The 18,090-nt window shown below is 42.0% G+C and overlaps 1 protein-coding gene and 1 long non-coding RNA gene across 2 annotated transcripts in view; both read right to left on the bottom strand.

The window, feature by feature from the left end:
- Positions 1-18,090, bottom strand: part of LOC134671797 (uncharacterized) — a 498,925-nt gene that overhangs the window by 231,308 nt on the left and 249,527 nt on the right. The gene's annotated exons all lie outside the window — the stretch shown is intronic.
- LOC134671766 (Bardet-Biedl syndrome 4 protein homolog) lies at positions 230-17,527 on the bottom strand. The gene is made up of 12 exons (XM_063529593.1): positions 17,464-17,527; positions 15,024-15,157; positions 12,876-12,988; positions 12,125-12,219; positions 6,950-7,112; positions 5,989-6,150; positions 5,054-5,168; positions 4,481-4,636; positions 3,229-3,438; positions 2,723-2,898; positions 794-1,488; positions 230-342 (listed from the first exon to the last, which is right to left on the bottom strand). The coding sequence occupies exons 1-10, from the start codon at positions 17,504-17,506 to the stop codon at positions 2,761-2,763; spliced, it is 1,329 nt and encodes a 442-aa protein (XP_063385663.1). The 5' UTR covers positions 17,507-17,527; the 3' UTR covers positions 230-342; positions 794-1,488; positions 2,723-2,760.

Raw genomic sequence — 18,090 nt, 5'->3', positions numbered from 1 at the left:
GATGCCCTAATAGATTATTAAGTCTAATGAGTTAATAATCTATTAGGGAATCTTAATAGTGCTAACTCGCAAAATGTCTCATTTCTAACCGATCCTTTAAGGCCAAGCCACACCGGCTTGCGTGTGCGTGACGTGCGCGTGTGCGTGCGCTTAAATCTTGGAGCCGCACACGCAACGTCACGCAAGCGGTGTGCCGTCTCTCATAAGGATCTGTATACTACAACGCCGCACGCGCACGTGCACGTCACGCACACGCAGCCGGTGTGCACAGGCCTTTAGTATGTCCCTTTCAAAATTAAATTAATTTCACCTACAACTTATTCGTAAAACTTTATTAAAGTACTTAGGGGTCATCCATTAATTACGTCACATGAATTTCTAGGTTTTTTGACCCCTCCCCCCCCCCCCTGTTTCACTTGGTCACATTTGGCAAACCCCTCCCCCCTAGTGTGACGTCACATTTTTTATACGAAATCGCCAAATCGAATTAAGTAAGTACCTAAGTATTATTAATATTTTATCGAAATATTTTTGACGATATAAATATTAGTAATTTTATAACCCAAAACAGCTCAGGAAAGAAAATTAAACGAATAAAAACGATTATCGTTTTAGAAACTTGTTATTTAAATGTACAGCGAATAAAATAATTTAAATAAATTTTCGTTTATTGATGAAGTTAAAGTGACGTCACAAAGTTTGTGTCTCCCCCCTCCCCCATGTCACAATATGTCACATTTTCTTGACCCCCTCCCTCCCCCTAAACGTGTGATGTAATGAATTAATGGATGACCCCTTATTTGAAAATATAAGAGTTGAACATTTTTCCTTCAGTTTTCCAATTAGGTCTTTCCAGCTATTTTCAAAAGAGACATTTGGCGAAGCCGTAACCCACTAATCAACAAAACGATCCCAACTTTTTTAGCTATAGCTATCCCAATATGGTTGGCCCATTCCCGCTGAACGGTAGTCCGGTTGACTGGGTTGTTGGTTACCTCTGCTTCTTTTAGTATCGCCCATAGAAGGCGTCGCACCTAACATACTAAACTGCAACAGTTTCACCAAGTTATTCGCCATCTCCACTTTATTAGTATCATCCATTTCTGACATTTTCGCAGCCACCTCGTTCAGCAAATCTAAGTTACCCCCGGATTTTCGATTTCTCGCTTGATGGTTGAGATTACGTAGATATTTCTTTCTGCTTTTGACAGGCGTAGTTTCTATTGTCGGTGTAGTCGTAGTTTCAACGATTGATGTAGTTTCATCATAAGTATCGTTGGCTTCGCCGTAGTCGGCTAAATCTTCGTAGCCGAGGATCAGAGGCGGTAGTATTATCAATTCAGCCTCCAATTCTCTACGAGTCGTTGGGCTTTCTGTGGGACTCTGCCCGTTTTTTGCGGGAGTCGTTGGGCTTTCTGTGGGACTCTGTCCGTTTTTTGGGGGAGGCGTTGGGCTTTCTGTGGGACTCTGCCCGTTTTGTGCGGCAGTCTAGAGATAAGTAAAATTGAGAATGAAAACGGGTAAAAATATGCAACTGGTTTGACCGTTGAGCGAATGCCTCAACATACACTCAAAAATATGACACAATACTATACATTCTTTGCCGTCACAGAAAAAAATATTACCTATGCAGAGATGGTAAATAAATATTAGGGTAGATAATATATGATGTGGAAGGTAAGCAATTTCAGAAGACTGTCGAACCGAGCGTTTTGCTCCATTTTAATGGTAAAAACGGGACCCTATTACTAAGACTCCACTGTCTGTCTATCCGTCTGTCTGTCTGTTACCAGGCTGTAATCATGAACCGAGATAGCTAGACAGTTGAAATTTTCACAGATGATGTATTTTATTGCCTCTACTCTGAAATATTTACTAAAAAATACGGAACCCTCGGTGAGGCAGTCCGACTCGCACTTGTCCGGTTTTTAACATTTACTTCCACTGACGTTTTACAATTTCGACAGTCATTTAGCAATTACCTACATTTCACATCTTGGGTCATACTGAAAATTTCTGGATTCTGATATAATTATGAGACGACTTATTTTTTCGAAGTGGCCAGTTCCAGGAATTTTCAGTATGCCCTAAATGTTTTTGGAAATACAATCCTATGCGGAAGAGGAGATAACAGTCCTAATTAAACCCAAGCAAGCTAATGCTCTATAAGGGTTTCAACCTATTTGAAATCATAATATACCTATAAATATAAAAAAAAAACACTTGCCCCATTAAAATATACTGCTAGAACGAATAGGACGAAAGATTTCATGATAACTTGACTCACACTAACTTTATAGTCAATAAAAAATAAATTTATATTGAACGTATTGAAATGAAATAAGTAAGTACATGATGCAATTGGTAGTATTATCGACTTTGGTCGAAAATACTAGTATTATATGATGTGTGACTGTAGTTAAAGGGTTCAATAGAAATGGCGAATAATGTACAGTCAACGGTAAAAATATGGGTGTAGACAACTTACTCAAAAATATGTCCCATAGTTCTTAATTCACTGACATAAGAGTTATGGGACCTATTTTTGAAATGATTTGTACACCCATATTTTTACCGTTGACTGTACATAATATTCTACTTTGAAGTGGCAGGTGGTTTCAGCATAAGTATACTAAATCCCACCATCACGAATCAATGCCAACAATAAGCATTTCCAAAGAAAATACTAACGTAGAGTCATATGTAGAGTCACGATACTTACAGTCAATTTGATCTAACGAATAACGAAGTTTTCTACGGCTAAACTTCGTCAGCTGTCATGTCATCTTCCGGCAAGTCATCGGGCGTGTCGCCGCGTGGGAGGTGGTCTGGCAAATCTGACAGCTGAACGCCAGCGTCGCGGAGCAATGCCAGCAGAGTTGCCAGGGAGCTGCTTAACTGCGTTCAAAAACACCACGCTTTAGGGTTCCCCACATATTCACAGATGTGTCCATCGTGGCTTCATCGCTAGCGTACACTATGGATGAACGTAACGTCCCCTGCCGTTTATACGGTCACAACTCAAAATTTATGATTATTGAAAATTTAACTACATTATTAACTAAGATTGAATCTCCGGTGATCATAAATTTTGAAATGTGGCCGTATAGCAGGCGGGAGACGAATTAAGATGGAGCTGCAATGCAATTTAGATGCACCGGTGCGGGGCGTGTGATCGAGACGCCGGAGCTGTTAAGACACACTAAGGCGTCCCGGGGCGCCACTAACCTGTGCGTCGGGCTTCTCCTCTCCCTGCAGTATCTCGGCCACGGCGCGCGCCTCCTCCGCAGCCCGGCCGGCGAGCCCGGCGCGCGCGAGGCGGGCGGCGCGGTTCACGCGCACCAGCGCGGCGCCGGGCGCCAGGGCCGCGGCGCGCGCGTACGCGGCGTCCGCGCGAGCGTCCCCGAGCCGCTCTAGCGCGATGCCTATTAGAAGAACCTGGGAAACAATAAATAATCCATGTAGGTTAATAGAGAGTATTACTGCAATGTTCTGCCGCCACGGTCTCTCTCTTCCTAGCTATCCATCCCGCATGGTGGTGGGGTCAGCTTTCCCGCTTAACCTTCTCCACTTCGCCCTGTTCACGACGTCGTTCTCGGATAACTTGCACTCACTCATGTCCTTTAGCACTACATCCTTCCGTCCAGTTCTGGGTCTGCCCCTAGATCTTCGACCTGGGATAGAAAGTTGTAGCGCCAAATTTCCTACGTAGTCAGAAGGCCTTCGTTTGAGGTGACCGTACCACACTAGACCTTAAACAGTTTTTCGACAAGTTTTCACTATGACATTGATGCACCAAGGCGGTTCACAGGCGGCCTACCGTGAAACGCTATAATCGAAATTTCTTTATCTACCTCTCTATCGATCGAATAAGCAAGAATGATAGAGAAGCAGAAACGAACTTTCGATTGTCGTGTTTCACAGTAGGCTATGTGATTGACCTATTGACGCATGATGTGTCATTGATGATGTCAATGAGGATTGTCTACTGTATATGGTACCACGCAAATTTTTGCCTAACGTAGTGATTATATGCTCTTTGTGCCTAAGATTCCCTATTGCCCATGCCAATCGCTAACGCTACGTAGCGAACGAAACCTAACTGTTAGTGTCGCACTAACCCCGGCTACATACATATAGATAGAGAAACAAAAAGCGGTTCGATGGCGAAGCGCAAGCGATCGTCACCTTGGTTAGGCAGCCTAGACTAGACAGATATTGATGATTGATGAAGTGTTTGTCATAGCATTCAATTATCTTGTTCAAGTATGTCTGATATTCGAGTTTACCGCCTGTCCGACCGCTTTAATTTACTATTAACTACTATTAATACATTAAACATTTCATTACATTATTTTCATGAAGCTGGACTGTATTTAATGTTTAGTCCAACAGAAAAGAATAAAATATACATATATATATACCCGCCCTGAAAAAATAAAACATATACAGTTATACATACATAAAACATTCAACTTACCGTGTAAGGCTGCCTAGGCTGCAATGCCGCCGCTGTAGCCAGCCTACAGAATGCCGAGGCCGGACGTCTGCATAACAATAGCGCGAGGCCTAAGTTGTGAGCAGCTCGAGCGCTGAGCGGCGCCGACCACACCGCCCGTTGGAGACATGTTAGAGCCTGGAGAGTAAGATTTCAAGTATTCAATGTCATATATCTACGGTGATACTGATTCTCCTGTACAAAAACCAACACTCTTACATCAGTTCCCTTTTTGCAAAAGGCACAAGGTTTAAAAAAAAAAAAAAAATCATTTATGTCAAGCTTTCGCTCATATCACGCTGTAACAGCGTGGGCGACGATACCATAGACACAATGATACAATCGTAATTAGACAAGATAAGAGCAAAAGGCACTTAAGTTAAGATTAGCCCGGTGAAGGTAAGGCACTTAAAAGTTTATGACATAAGGATATTCCTAAGGAAAAAACACCTCGACATCAAACCAGTGGCCTTGCCAATATCGTATACCTAAACTGTATCGCAATAAGGACACCATGGTAAGGCCCCTGTATCCACTTCTCTTAGCTGTACTTACCGCAACATACTTCTTTTTCGCCAGTAGAGCTAAGCCCAAGTTACTATGGGCAGCTACGCATGTCGGGTGGGCTGAGAGAGCCGCTTTAAGTCTGGCTAGCGCCGCGTCCAGATCACTAAAATAAAGATAAAATAATTTCAATAATACCACATAGTCTGGCAAACCGAATTGTCAATAGGAATTGGCGCGAAATTTGACATGTTGACCCTTCTCGCTCTAGGTACCTTTACTCTGTACCTTTAGGTAGGTACTTAATTAAATAAAAGTAAAAAAAAACAATTTGTACATTTTCGGGTAGTTATAACATTTATTGGTTAACCTACCAAGGGGTCATCCATTAATTACGTCACACGAATTTCTAGGTTTTTTGACCCCTCCCCCCTCCTTGTCACACTTGGTCACATTTGGCAAACCCCTCCCCCCTCTAGTGTGACGTCACTTTTTTTCTGCGAAATCGCCAAATCGAATTAAGTAAGTACCTAAGTATTATTACTATTTTATCAAAATATTTTTGATGATATAAATATTAGTAATTTTATAACCCAATACTGCTTAGGAAAGAAAATTAAACGAATAAAAACGATTATCGTCTTAAAAACTTGTTATTTAAATGTACAGCGAATAAAATAATTTAAATAAATTTTCGGTTACTGATGAAGTTAAAGTGACGTCACAAAGTTTGTGTCTCCCCCCTCCCCCATGTCACAATATGTCACATTTTCTTGACCCCCTCCCTCCCCCTAAACGTGTGATGTAACTAATGGATGACCCCCAAATACAAAACCGCCTTGATCAGTCACTGAACGACCTGACTTTAACCTACATTATTTGATCGTGTAATGTTTTCATCTACCCTCAACTGGCTTAAGGAGCCATTTGAGGGTAGATTTTGTTTACTTTTATTTAAATACCTAAAGATACAGAGTATAACCTACCGATGCTGCAGCATCATAGCAGCAAGTGCCAGGGCAGCAGCGTGCTGCGAGGGCTGCTGCGCTAGCGCTGCTCCCAGGAGTTGGAAGGCCTCGCGCGGCGCCCCGGCACGGAGACGTAACGCTCCCGCAGCGGCAAGTGTGTCGGCGCCACAAGCGTGCGTCCTGAAAAATAAGCGACTTGGACTTATTCACAGTGTTAGTGGTGATAATTGCTATAACGGATCCAAATTTTAGCTATCAAACCAACGCTCTCTAAGAAAAACGCATTTAACCGAACCAATCCCCCAAATTTAATCCGAATTTAGATCGAAGCGATCCCATAAGTGCTCTGGCCTCTACTGCTCCGTGAATAAAGTGCCACTTTGAAGCGCCGATAGCGTCGCCTGACGGTCAACTTACGCAGTCAACCTATTCTGATTGGTGTACTGGTGAGTAAGAGGGTGGAAGCGTTACTGGCGTCTGGCGATGCTGTCGGCGCATCGAGGCGACTGATCGTACGTCTTGAAGTGTAAGCAAGCATCGCCAGACGCCAGTAACGCTCCCAACCTATAACACCAGTAACGCTCCCAACTTCTGAAACCAGTAACGCTCCCAACCACTAACACATGCGAATCAAACATGTAATAGGTAGCTTATTAATCGCTTTATTATTACTTAGGTACTTAATTTTACTACTTAATTTTACAGTGCATTGGTGATAGCTGTAATGCTGTAAAATTTGATTTCAATAAATATCAGTATCAATATCAGTATCAGTAACACCAGAAACGCTCCCAATCTCTAACACCAGTGGCGTAGCTAAGCGTGGGCGAAGTGGGCCCTCGCCCTCGGCCTCACGACCTAAGGGGGGCCTCGCGCGAAGCGCCTACAGATACAGGGAAAAAAAAGCCTCGCCGATGCGACTTCGCTCACGGCTAGATTAGTTCACGCTACGCCACTGTCTAACAGCACGCCAACTTACGCAATAGCCTGATCGTACGCCGCTGAAGCGCCCACGGCGTCTCCTGACGCCAAAAGCAGACGCGCCAATAACGCCCCAGCGCGTTCGCCTCCACCTGCTTGCACGGCCGCCCGCGCCCATTCCACTCCCCGCTCTATCTGGCCTAAATTACTTGCGCATTCCGCTAGAAACATAATAATTATGAATGCCGTCATAATAGACGTGCGCGCCGCCGCGGCGCGCCGCCGCCATAAGGAGTCAGCGCGCCGCCGCCGCCGCCGGTAGTTTAAAATTCGCGCCGAGACAAAGCCCGCAAGAGTACAAAATTAAAATCAATGGACATAAAGAGCGTTCCGGCTGTTCCGTTCTTTTTTTTGAATTCATTGCTTGATTTATTTTAACCCTTAAATCGATAACGTCCACTATAATGGACACCCCAAGAAAAAAAATCTGCACCAAATATTAAAGCATAACGTTACTTTCCTCTGGTAGCGTACTAACACTACCAGGAAACTAAACTACTAAGTGCCAGTTGCACCAACCACATTTGACAGACTGATCATCGTCAGCCGGCGCGCCCCGCGCCTTTACTATGAAACTTTCCATACATACAAATTTAGCGAACTCTTTAACGTTCGTAACAGTTTGGTGCAACCGACCCTAATACTACTTGAATGATATGTTATTTTTAAGTATGAGTATATAAGAAAATATTGGGAACCAGTGTGAATGTGAACATAATCTTTTTGTCAAAGTCCTACAGTACGCAGAACTTGCAAGGAAGCATCCGACAGACTGACATTTTACCCATATTTCATTATTTTTTTATATGACAGTATTAAGCAGCGTTAAAATAAAACGTGTAATAGGTTACTAACTGGTCTGTTTATTACGTGGCAATATGATTTACATGAAAATGCTTTTTGTTTATGGGTAAAACAAGTGTAAAAAGTGTAATGTCCAGTATTTTGTAATCGACAACACGGCACTTTTGCTAAGTCCAATGTTAGACGTTGCCAAGTATGCGAAGAGTAAAATTATTACATTTTCTGGTAGTTTTTGGGGTAAATAAATTAAATAGAGGGATGTTAGATGTTTCTAAACATTTTAAAAAGTCATTACTTGCCGTATTACGTAATGAACCAAATAGATAAAAAAAGTATTTTTATGGATTTTATTCCTGTGGATGTGGTGTGTATGTGTGTGTGTGTGTGTGTTTATTTCCTGTTTGTGTGTGGATTTGTTTTCATCAAGAGACGGACCCGATTTCATTTGAGAAATTTGTTAGGAAAATTTTGATAAAAGTGCATGCATTATTGTAAAAACCATTGCTTTAATGTTAAATAAATGACGTCAATGACTGGTAAAAATTTACCACCTACGAGCTATAAAGTTATTCCAAAAATATAAAAATAATAGGTTTTACTTCAATTCAATACATAAGTTGACATTATCAGTAAGTGTATTTCTAATGAAAAAATGCAATTATTCATTCTATATTTATTTTAAAAACATGAATTGGACTAAAAAACCTTATGCACATAACGTAGGTACATAGTCTATACTCGGCAACGTCCAAAATACTGGACGTCTATTCATTACGCGGCGTATCTTTTTTATTTACACCGATCCTGGCAACGTCCAACATACTGACATATGTTTTTTTCATGATATTTCTACAATAAACGAAAAAAACGATGTAACACAGTTTTTTTGAGATTTTTCCCGTGTTGATTTAAGAGTTAATCTTGGTTTCTCATTATACGTATATTGAAAAGTTGAAAATCCCACGCCGCCGGCGTTACGCCGCCGCCGTGGATTTTTTCGTGGCGCGCCGCCGCCCGGTTTTTTTCGACCGGCGCGCACGTCTACGTCATAATAAGCCAAAAGGTTTCCAAACATGAAGTGAACGTAGGAAAATTAAGCATGAACTATTAAGGCCTGTCCAGACGGCGACAATTTTTCGGAAATCTGATTAAATTGTCCCCACGGCCTGATTTGATCGCCCAATTTAATCAGATTGGCGAAAAATTGTCTACTTCTGGACAGACCCCTAGTAGCATTTTCGTTGGGGCCCACGGTGCCAACGGTAGGGAAAACGTTGGGATGAGGTTCGTTCCGTAGCCAACGTTAATTTTATATTGGCCCACCATCGCATTTACCAACATTCGCTGTGGCACAGATGCCCAACAATGGGCCTTTGTGTATTTTGCTACCGTTCGCTAAACAACGATAAAATTCGTTGGCCCAATGGTGACGAATACCGCATTTACCAACATTGGCTGTGGCACGGATGCCCAACAATGGGCCTTTGTGTATTTTGGTAACGTTGGCTAGTCAACGATATCATCCGATGGCCCAATGATGACAAATATCGCATTTACCACCATTGGCTGTGGCACTGATGCCCAACAATGGGCCTTTGTTTATTTTGGTAACGTTGGCTAATCGACGATATCATCCGATGGCCCAATGACGACAAATATCGCATTTACCAACATTGGCTGTAGCATTGATGCCCAACAATGGGCCTTTGTGTATTTTGGTAACGTTGGCTAATCAACGATATCGTCCGATGGCCCAATGATGACAAAAATCGCATTTACCAACATTGGCTGTGGCACTGATGCCCAACAATGGGCCTTTGTTTATTTTGGTAACGTTGGCTAATCAACGATATCATCCGATGGCCCAATGACGATAAATATCGCATTTACCAACATTCGCTGTAGCATTGATGCCCAACAACGGGCCTTTGTTTATTTTGGTAACGTTGGCTAATCAACGATATCATCCGATGGCCCAATGACGATAAATATCGCATTTACCAACATTCGCTGTAGCATTGATGCCCAACAACGGGCCTTTGTTTATTTTGGTAACGTTGGCTAATCAACGATATCATCCGATGGCCCAATGACGACAAATATCGCATTTACCAACATTGACTGTAGCATTGATGGCCAACAATGGGCCTTTGTGTATTTTGGTAACGTTGGCTAATCAACGATATCATCGGATGGCCCAATGATGACAAATATCGCATTTACCAACATTGGCTGTGGCACTGATGCCCAACAATGGGCCTTTGTTTATTTTGGTAACGTTGGCTAATCAACGATATCATCCGATGGCCCAATGACGACAAATATTGCATTTACCAACATTGGCTGTAGCATTGATGCCCAACAATGGGCCTTTGTATATTTTGGTAACGTTGGCTAGTCAACGATATCATTCGATGGCCCAATGATGACAAATATCGCATTTACCAACATTGGCTGTGGCACTGATGCCCAACAATGGGCCTTTGTTTATTTTGGTAACGTTGGCTAATCAACGATATCATACGATGGCCCAATGACGACAAATATCGCATTTACCAACATTGGCTGTAGCATTGAGGCCCAAAAATGGGCCTTTGTGTATTTTGCTACCGTTCGCTAAACAACGATAACATTCGTTGACCCAATGGTGACGAATACCGCATTTACCAACATTGGCTGTGGCACGGATGCCCAACAATGGGCCTTTGTGTATTTTGGTAACGTTGGCTAGTCAAAGATATCATCCGATGGCCCAATGATGACAAATATCGTATTTACCAACATTGGCTGTGGCACTGACGCCTAACAATGGCCCTTTGTGTATTTTGGTACCGGTGGCTAAACAACGATAACATTCGTTGGCCCAGTGAGCACAAATATCGCATTTACCAACATTGGCTGTGGTACTGATGCCCAACAATACCAGTTGAGTTTGCTTGTGGCGTCACTAGATGGCGTTACTGTCTCCAAACATCGAAGTTATAGTTATTTTCTCGTCATTCCGGATATAATCATAATATTTTTTTAAAGTAACTTATAAATCTAATAGCTATAACTATAAAATTTATACATAAATTTAAAAAATTGTATTTTACCAACATTTTCTCAATTTAAATCTCAAAAAACATAAATCTCGCTTACGAAGTTTCGAAGTGCGGTTAGTATATATACAAATTAGAGTGTATAGTAAGTGTACTTGCTTCGGCAGTACATATACTAAAATTGGAACGATACAGAGAAGATTAAGAACAACTGCTGCCTAGGGCCTTCATGTGGATACAACCAATGCCTACCGTAGTGTAATTGTAATATTTATCAGCAAAGGCCCAACGTCGTATTACACAACCACTTACCTAACGTAGGGTAACTGTAGGACTCGTAAACAAAAGCCCATTACATAATTAAGACTGTAGGCCCACTATAAATTACACAACTATTTACCTACGGTAGTATTGTAAGAATCCTACACAAGGCCCAACGTTAAAGTTACAATGTTGGCCCTTTGTGGGACAAGCTGTGTTGGGCCTTCAACCTGGTGCACGACTACCTACCGACCTACCTGACTTGCCGATGGGTAATTGTTGAATTTGCCAACAGAAGCACAACGAAAAAATTACCCTTTTTTATTTTTTTGCAGTTGGCCCTACAGCAAGCCATACGGCCAAATGTAACAATTAACCAACCATCAAACAAATGAGTATAGGCCCAACCACGGCCCAACCAAAACCACCACCGTTGAATAATTGTATGATTTATTTAAATAGGCCCAACGAAAAAATTACTCTAATGTCCCTCTGTTGGGAATCTTCGGGAGGGCCTTTGTCGAGGGCCCTCCAGCAAATCGTACGGCCAAATGTAACAATTAACCAACCATCAAACAAATGTGTATAGGCCCAACCACGGCCCAACCAAAACCACCACCGTTGAATAATTGTATGATTTATTTAAATAGGCCCAACGAAAAAATTACTCTAATGGCCCTCTGTTGGGAATCTTCGGGAGGGCCTTTGTCGAGGGCCCTCCAGCAAATCGTACGGCCAAATATAACGGTTGCCCAACTAATACGTAAACAAAGGCCCAACAAAATCCCTACAAGAAAATGCTATTAGGGACCTTTAGATACTTAATTTCGTAATGAGGTTGAAATAATTGAGACGATTTAAGCAATAGCTTTTTGTTCTTATCATGGCAGGGTCGTCATGAAAAGGCAACGGCAAACACAGCACCCATAGACGCGTTACGCAATAGAATTGATAAATTAACATATTTGTTTACGACCTAAACGTCCTAAATATACTAAAGAAAGCAATAAACTATAAGTACCTATATATATGTATCTAAAAATAAAATGTTATAAATACAAGATTACCTAGAGCGCAGTAGATGTCGCTATCTGGATGCTTAGTCAGCTTATCTGCTTCCAAATAAGCTTCGAGAGAGAGTTGATAGCGGCCCTGGCAAGACCTTTAGAAATTAAAAAAAATATGGTTAATTTGTATGTAATATTTTGTGTATTATATTTATAAGATCCCTTTACAAAAACCTATTACTAAGATTTCAAGAGTAATTTAATCGCCAGTGACGTAGCGTAAACTAATCTTCCCGCGGGCGAAGTCGTATCTGCGAAGCCCTTTTGTTTCACTGTGCCCGGAGAGGCCTCGCGCTAGGCCCCCCATGGCGCGCGAGGCCGTGGGATGGCCCAGTTCGCCTACGCCTAGCTACGACACTGTTAATCGTAAGTATTAAGTATCTACTTAATCTAAAAGACGTCAACTGACGCGCGTACCAACCATTCTGACAACGTTCACGACGACGCGCCGCACACGATAGGCGTGTGGCTAAGAAGGGTATTCCATCTGTCCATATATCTTGGTCCAATGTCATTGCGTCTCACTCTCTCATTAAGCAAAATGAGAGACAAAATACACATTGGGCAAAGAAATTGGACAGGTGGAATACCATTAAGGCAATGACAAAATGTATAATTTACAATGCTACAGTAGCAAAACTGACCACTTTTTCGGGACAACATTTTTAGTGTCAACTGTCAAATAAACTAATAATGTGTCCAAATGACCGCCAGCGTGTCGCACGGAGCAAAATTAAAAGCCAATACTCACAGACTTTTGGCGACCTGTTTCAAAGGCTCAGGGTCTGACGGCTGAAGCCGGATGCAGCTGTGGAACCTCTCAAGCGCCTCCTGATGCCGCCCTGCGTCTGCATACACCAGACCCTGCACCAGTTAGTACTCATTGACGTATAATATCTAAGGACGGGCCTTACGGACACTAAAAATGGTACTAGTTCAGCGGTGTTACTCACGAATTCCAGCCAATCGTGCAGTCTAAACCAACTTCTTCTTCTTAGTCGTGCACTCTTGACTGAGTGGTCGTGGTCATGTCACGGTCGATTTCTGCGCCACCGCAGCTCATGCGATCCGTTGCCATGTGGCTCTGTTTTTGGTGGAGTTACTAAACCAACTTGTTGCGACCAATAGCACGCGTACGCGAACTCATCAACCAATCGCGCGCGTGATGCGAACTCATCAACCAATCGCGTTGTAGCGGTTTCACACCGCTGTACTGGCCCCTGTCATGTCTCATTATTATTGCCCGTAAAGCCAGTCCCTAGATATCTATGTCAATGCAGTGGCGGATTTCCCATAAGGCACAGTAGGCCCGGGCCTAGGGCGGCGAGATATTAGGGGCGGCAAATTGTGACACAAAATTCGCTGATGATAACAAAAAATAACTCAAAATTAGGCCAGGCATCGAATTCTCAAAAAAAGGTACCTATAGAGGGGAATGCTTGAAACACAATTTTTGACTTTGTACCTAACTTTATTTGGACTATCTAGGAGGTGAACATATCAAAAGTCCCCGGCCGTAGCCTTTGAGCCGGGGGAAGAGAGAGGTTTGAAGGTCACATTTTTCAGTTTTTCGCTTATATCTCGAAAACTATGCGTTCTAACGACATGATCATTATACAGAGTGAAAGTTGGTTAAATTTGCTGCAAGCTACAATTTTTACGATATCTGGAGGGCCCTCCACACTTGTGCGCGAATCGCGGCGCGAAGCCGCGAACGCGACTGTGGCGTCGATTTCGCATATTGTTGACGCCTTCGCGCCTTGTTCCCCGTTTATAGGGTTCTGTACCTTAAAAGGAAAATTCGGAACCCTTATACTCGTGCGTCTGGCTGTCCGTCTGTCACAGCGTATTTTCTCCGAAACTGCTGGACCAATTAAGATGAAATTTGGCACCAATATGTAAGTTTGTGACCCAAAGATGGACGTGTAACGTAAATAAATGAATTTTAACTATGGAGGCCATTTTTGGGGGGTAAATGAGAAAATTTGAAAATAAAGTTTTTCAAACTACATATGTGGTGTTACATATCAAATCAAAGAGCTCATTGTAAGAATCTCAAATATTTTTTTTTAAATAATTTAATTTAATAAATAGTTTAGCATTAGCAGTTATTCAAGAAAATAGGCAAAAAAAAATGTTTTTCTTATGTTTCTTTTTTAGAATTTTTGAATGTTTTTGTTGTAGGTACATAAAAGTCAATGTTATTGGTAAAACTGTCACTTAAAGTGAATAAGTATTGCTTATTTTTTTTGTAAAACCTATGTTCCTATGATCATGTCACAAGGACATATAGTTTCTGAGATATAATAAGCGAAAAACCGAAAAATGTGACCTTCAAACCAAACCCCTTTTTTATATTTAATATGTTCACCACCTAACGAGTCCAAAAAAGTTACTTAAAGTTCCCAAGCATTTCCCTCTTATAATATATCTTTTCGTTGCCTGATCTAAATGTAGTCAATATGATGGGTGTTCAAGCTGAGAAAGGGGCGGCTACAATGCTTGGGGCCTAGGGCGGCAAAGACTGCAAATCCGCCACTGTGTCAATGTTAGTATTGTAAAGAGCCCAGCTTGGAACCCATCGTGATATCAAAATCTTCGTCATCGACTCTATTATCGCTCTTACGCTTTTCTTCATCTTTGGCCAAGGCGCACCGTAGACGCTTCGCAAGCACTTCGCTCATTGTCGCGAGTCTTACCGGGCGTGTCTCACTCCGCGATTTCGTCGCTTTGCTACAGGTAGCTAAAAGTAAATCCGTTCCGCCCCAATTTTGGGGTTTGCCATAAGCCGCGCGTGGCGCTGTCGCCACCTAGCGGCCATATCTGTGCTGATCGTAACAGACGCGTTTTGTTAGAAAGTGAGTCTTCTGTACTTAGTACTATTATTCTGTTGTCTTACCTTGACATAATGTGCGTATCTATGCGTGTTGTCAGCTTTCTTCTGAAGGTCGTCGGCGAGATCCAGACACATCGCGTGTTCACCACGCACGTAGCGCGCGTGAAGCAGCCAATTCCGGGATCCATACCGGAATTCTGAAGGAACAGACTATGAATAAAGACGAGACGTAGTTTAAGGACCCGGGTATGTTCTTAAACTACGTCCAAAACCACCAGTGGACGGGCAGCAGCGTCCCTCAAATTCGGTGTACTCGACTGCGATCGCCAACCCGCCTGCCAAGCGTGGCGATTATGGCTTCACCCCCCCCATCCGGCACGTATATGGAGGTCCAAGGAGGAGGCCTATGTTCAGCAGTGGACGTCTTATGGCTGAGATGATGAGACGATGCATGATATCTTAACATAGCGTCAAATCGGACATCTCAAACCACAATCATACTAACCCTTTTCCAGGCATAGTACCTACGATATATCGTATCGACCACATACGCGCCAAACGAATTGAAACGCGCGCAACGCCAAATTAGATTGCACTTTCGGGAAATGTGACTCGCCTTCAAATGAATCATCAGTTGTTTTTTTGGGAAAACGTTGTAGATAGGTGCAACCTGGAAAAGGGTTAATGCTTGGTAATTAGTCTGCGTTTCCACTAGAGATGTGCGAGGATGTGTAGTGAGGGAAGCGTTATGTCACCTTCATTCTAGAGGTATTTCGAGAATCTCTAACGTCTACATTCTCGAAATACCTCTAGAATGAAGGTGAGCACGCATTTGAGCGTTTTCCAAAAAAAGTGCACATCATTCATGTCTTCAAAATATTGACTTAAATCCAGGGCACATGTTTTCATGTATGTGGCGTGAATGTACAAATGATTCTTAGTAAAATGAGCCCAAGAAGTCAATATTTTGAAGACATGAATAAAATGTACACTTTTTTAGAAAACGCTCATTTATATTATGTAGGTACCTACCTGTAATTAAAAAAACCGGGCAAGTGCGAGTCGGACTCGCGCACGAAGGGTTCCGTACCATAAAGCAAAAAAAAAACGGAAAAAAATGCAAAAAGAAAACGGTCACCCATCCAAGTACTGACCACGCCCGACGTTGCTTAACTTTGGTCAAAAATCACGTTTGCTGTATGGGAGCCCCACTTAAATATTTATTTTATTCTGTTTTTAGTATTTGTTGTTATAGCGGCAACAGAAATACATCATCTGTGAAAATTTCAACTGTCTAGCTATCACGGTTCGTGAGATACAGCCTGGTGACAGACAGACGGACAGACGGACGGACGGACAGCGAAGTCTTAGTAATAGGGTCCCGTTTTACCCTTTGGGTACGGAACCCTAAAAACGAATCATCATTTTGCAGTGTCAAATTATGAATTTGCCTATGTTGTGTGAGCCCCGACATACAGGTGGCTCCTAAATAGTTTAAGACAATATTATGAATTATTTGCGATTATCGCAACCTACCTTATCCATCCTTATCACTCTTATCATTCTTATCATTCCTTAGCCATCTCGTTCCGCGGGCGTCGTATAAGGCGTTTAAAGAAAAACTGGCGGCAGACATGCATATGAGCAAGGCTCGCCCATATTCTTCGCAGGATCCTTGCTCACAAGCCGCGTAGCCAAAATGCCAATCGCTTACGCTCCGTAGCGATCGAAACGCAACTGTCACTGTCACACTAATATGGAAGAGTGATAGAGAGACATAATGCTTTTCGTTGTCGAAGCATAGAGGTACAATAATATAGAGAAGACATGGGGGAGGGGCCAAATGACCGAACGAGATACACTTATAGAACTTTCAGTAAGAGTAGCAGAGAAAGCCTCGGAGTAATTAACAATGGAGCCGCCATTAACAGGCGTTCCCCTCTGTCGAAAATAGGCGGCCGATGGTCAACCTCATGTCAACCATATGTATGGACTGACGTTTATCTGACATGACGTACCTATACATTTGATGTGCCCCCCTCCCGCAAAAAACGGCAGACTATTTTGTACCGAAAATTTTAGACATGGCGTCTCCGTTGGTTATATCCTCCAAGGAGAAAGCGGTACTATTGCTTGTCCTTGTCAGTCTCACTTTTTGTTTGTTCCCCACCTTTTTGTTAGTATGGGCTATGGTGGGCAACAAATAACCCGACCGAATTACGTAGATTGTTTTTGGTATATTGTCAAGAATGTTAAAACGTGTTTTTAATATTTTCGCATTGCGTATGTCACGGAGGCACGCGCACACCACTTCTATAGGATGCTACTTCTATGTGTCGAAGCGATAGCGATTGTAACCTTGGCTAGGCCGGCTGTGCGCGCCGCCATCATGATAAAAAAAGTAAAAAAAACCTGCCTTACTCCAAATCGGTAGCGTAAAATAGTTTTCAAGATATATAGCGATGTGACAGACAGACCGTAGTCATGTTTGAGATTTACATACCTTTTTCAGGATCTTTTGCGACAAAAACTGAAGGTCTTCGCATGTTGATCTTTGTTTACATAAATGTTACCATAGAAACAACTCCTGATGGCGCAATAAGTCGCAACACTAGGTGGCGCTATTTAGTTGTATTCAGAGGGTAATAAAATAATGTAAGTAAATAATAATATAATCATTATGTGACCAAAAATAATAATTCTTCTTCCTAGAGATGGGTAGGGGTGAGTAAATACTGAGTATTTACTCGGTATTTACTCAAAGCACCCGATAAATACTCGTATTTACTCATTTAGGTGGGTAAAAACGATTGCTTATAAAATATTCAAAAAGTGAGATTTAAGAACAAAATTGTCTTTTATTGAAGAGTGCTAACGTGTATTAACAATATCTATAAAATAAAAAGCATAGAGGACGCTTAATTTAGGAAAAAAACGTAATTATTAGTGAGAGGCAAATTTTGTTAACAATTTTGTTTTAAATAAGAAGGTATTTACTTTAAAAATATAAGTACTTAAATTCTACCGATGTTCTAGATAAGTGCATGTCGCCCAAAAGTGTGTGTTTACGCGGCACTTACGACCTTTTATTAAGGGTTTTTTAAAGAAAACTCAAAAATGGCTCAACCGA

The sequence above is a fragment of the Cydia fagiglandana genome, chromosome 16, assembly GCF_963556715.1.
Source record: "Cydia fagiglandana chromosome 16, ilCydFagi1.1, whole genome shotgun sequence".
In the NCBI taxonomy this organism is placed as follows: domain Eukaryota; kingdom Metazoa; phylum Arthropoda; class Insecta; order Lepidoptera; family Tortricidae; genus Cydia; species Cydia fagiglandana.
Note: the sequence above shows the minus strand (reverse complement) of the source record. Positions and strands in the feature narration are given on the sequence as shown.

Excerpts from the sequence above, each read along its gene's own strand:
- LOC134671766 (XM_063529593.1), bottom strand. The coding sequence starts at position 17,506 with ATGCGAAGACCTTCAGTTTTTGTCGCAAAAGATCCTGAAAAAG. Across the intron at positions 7,113-12,124 it reads CGACATCTACTGCGCTCTAG|CGGAATGCGCAAGTAATTTA; the intron begins GTAATCTTGTAT and ends TTATGTTTCTAG. Across the intron at positions 3,439-4,480 it reads AGCCTAGGCAGCCTTACACG|GTTCTTCTAATAGGCATCGC; the intron begins GTAAGTTGAATG and ends ATTGTTTCCCAG.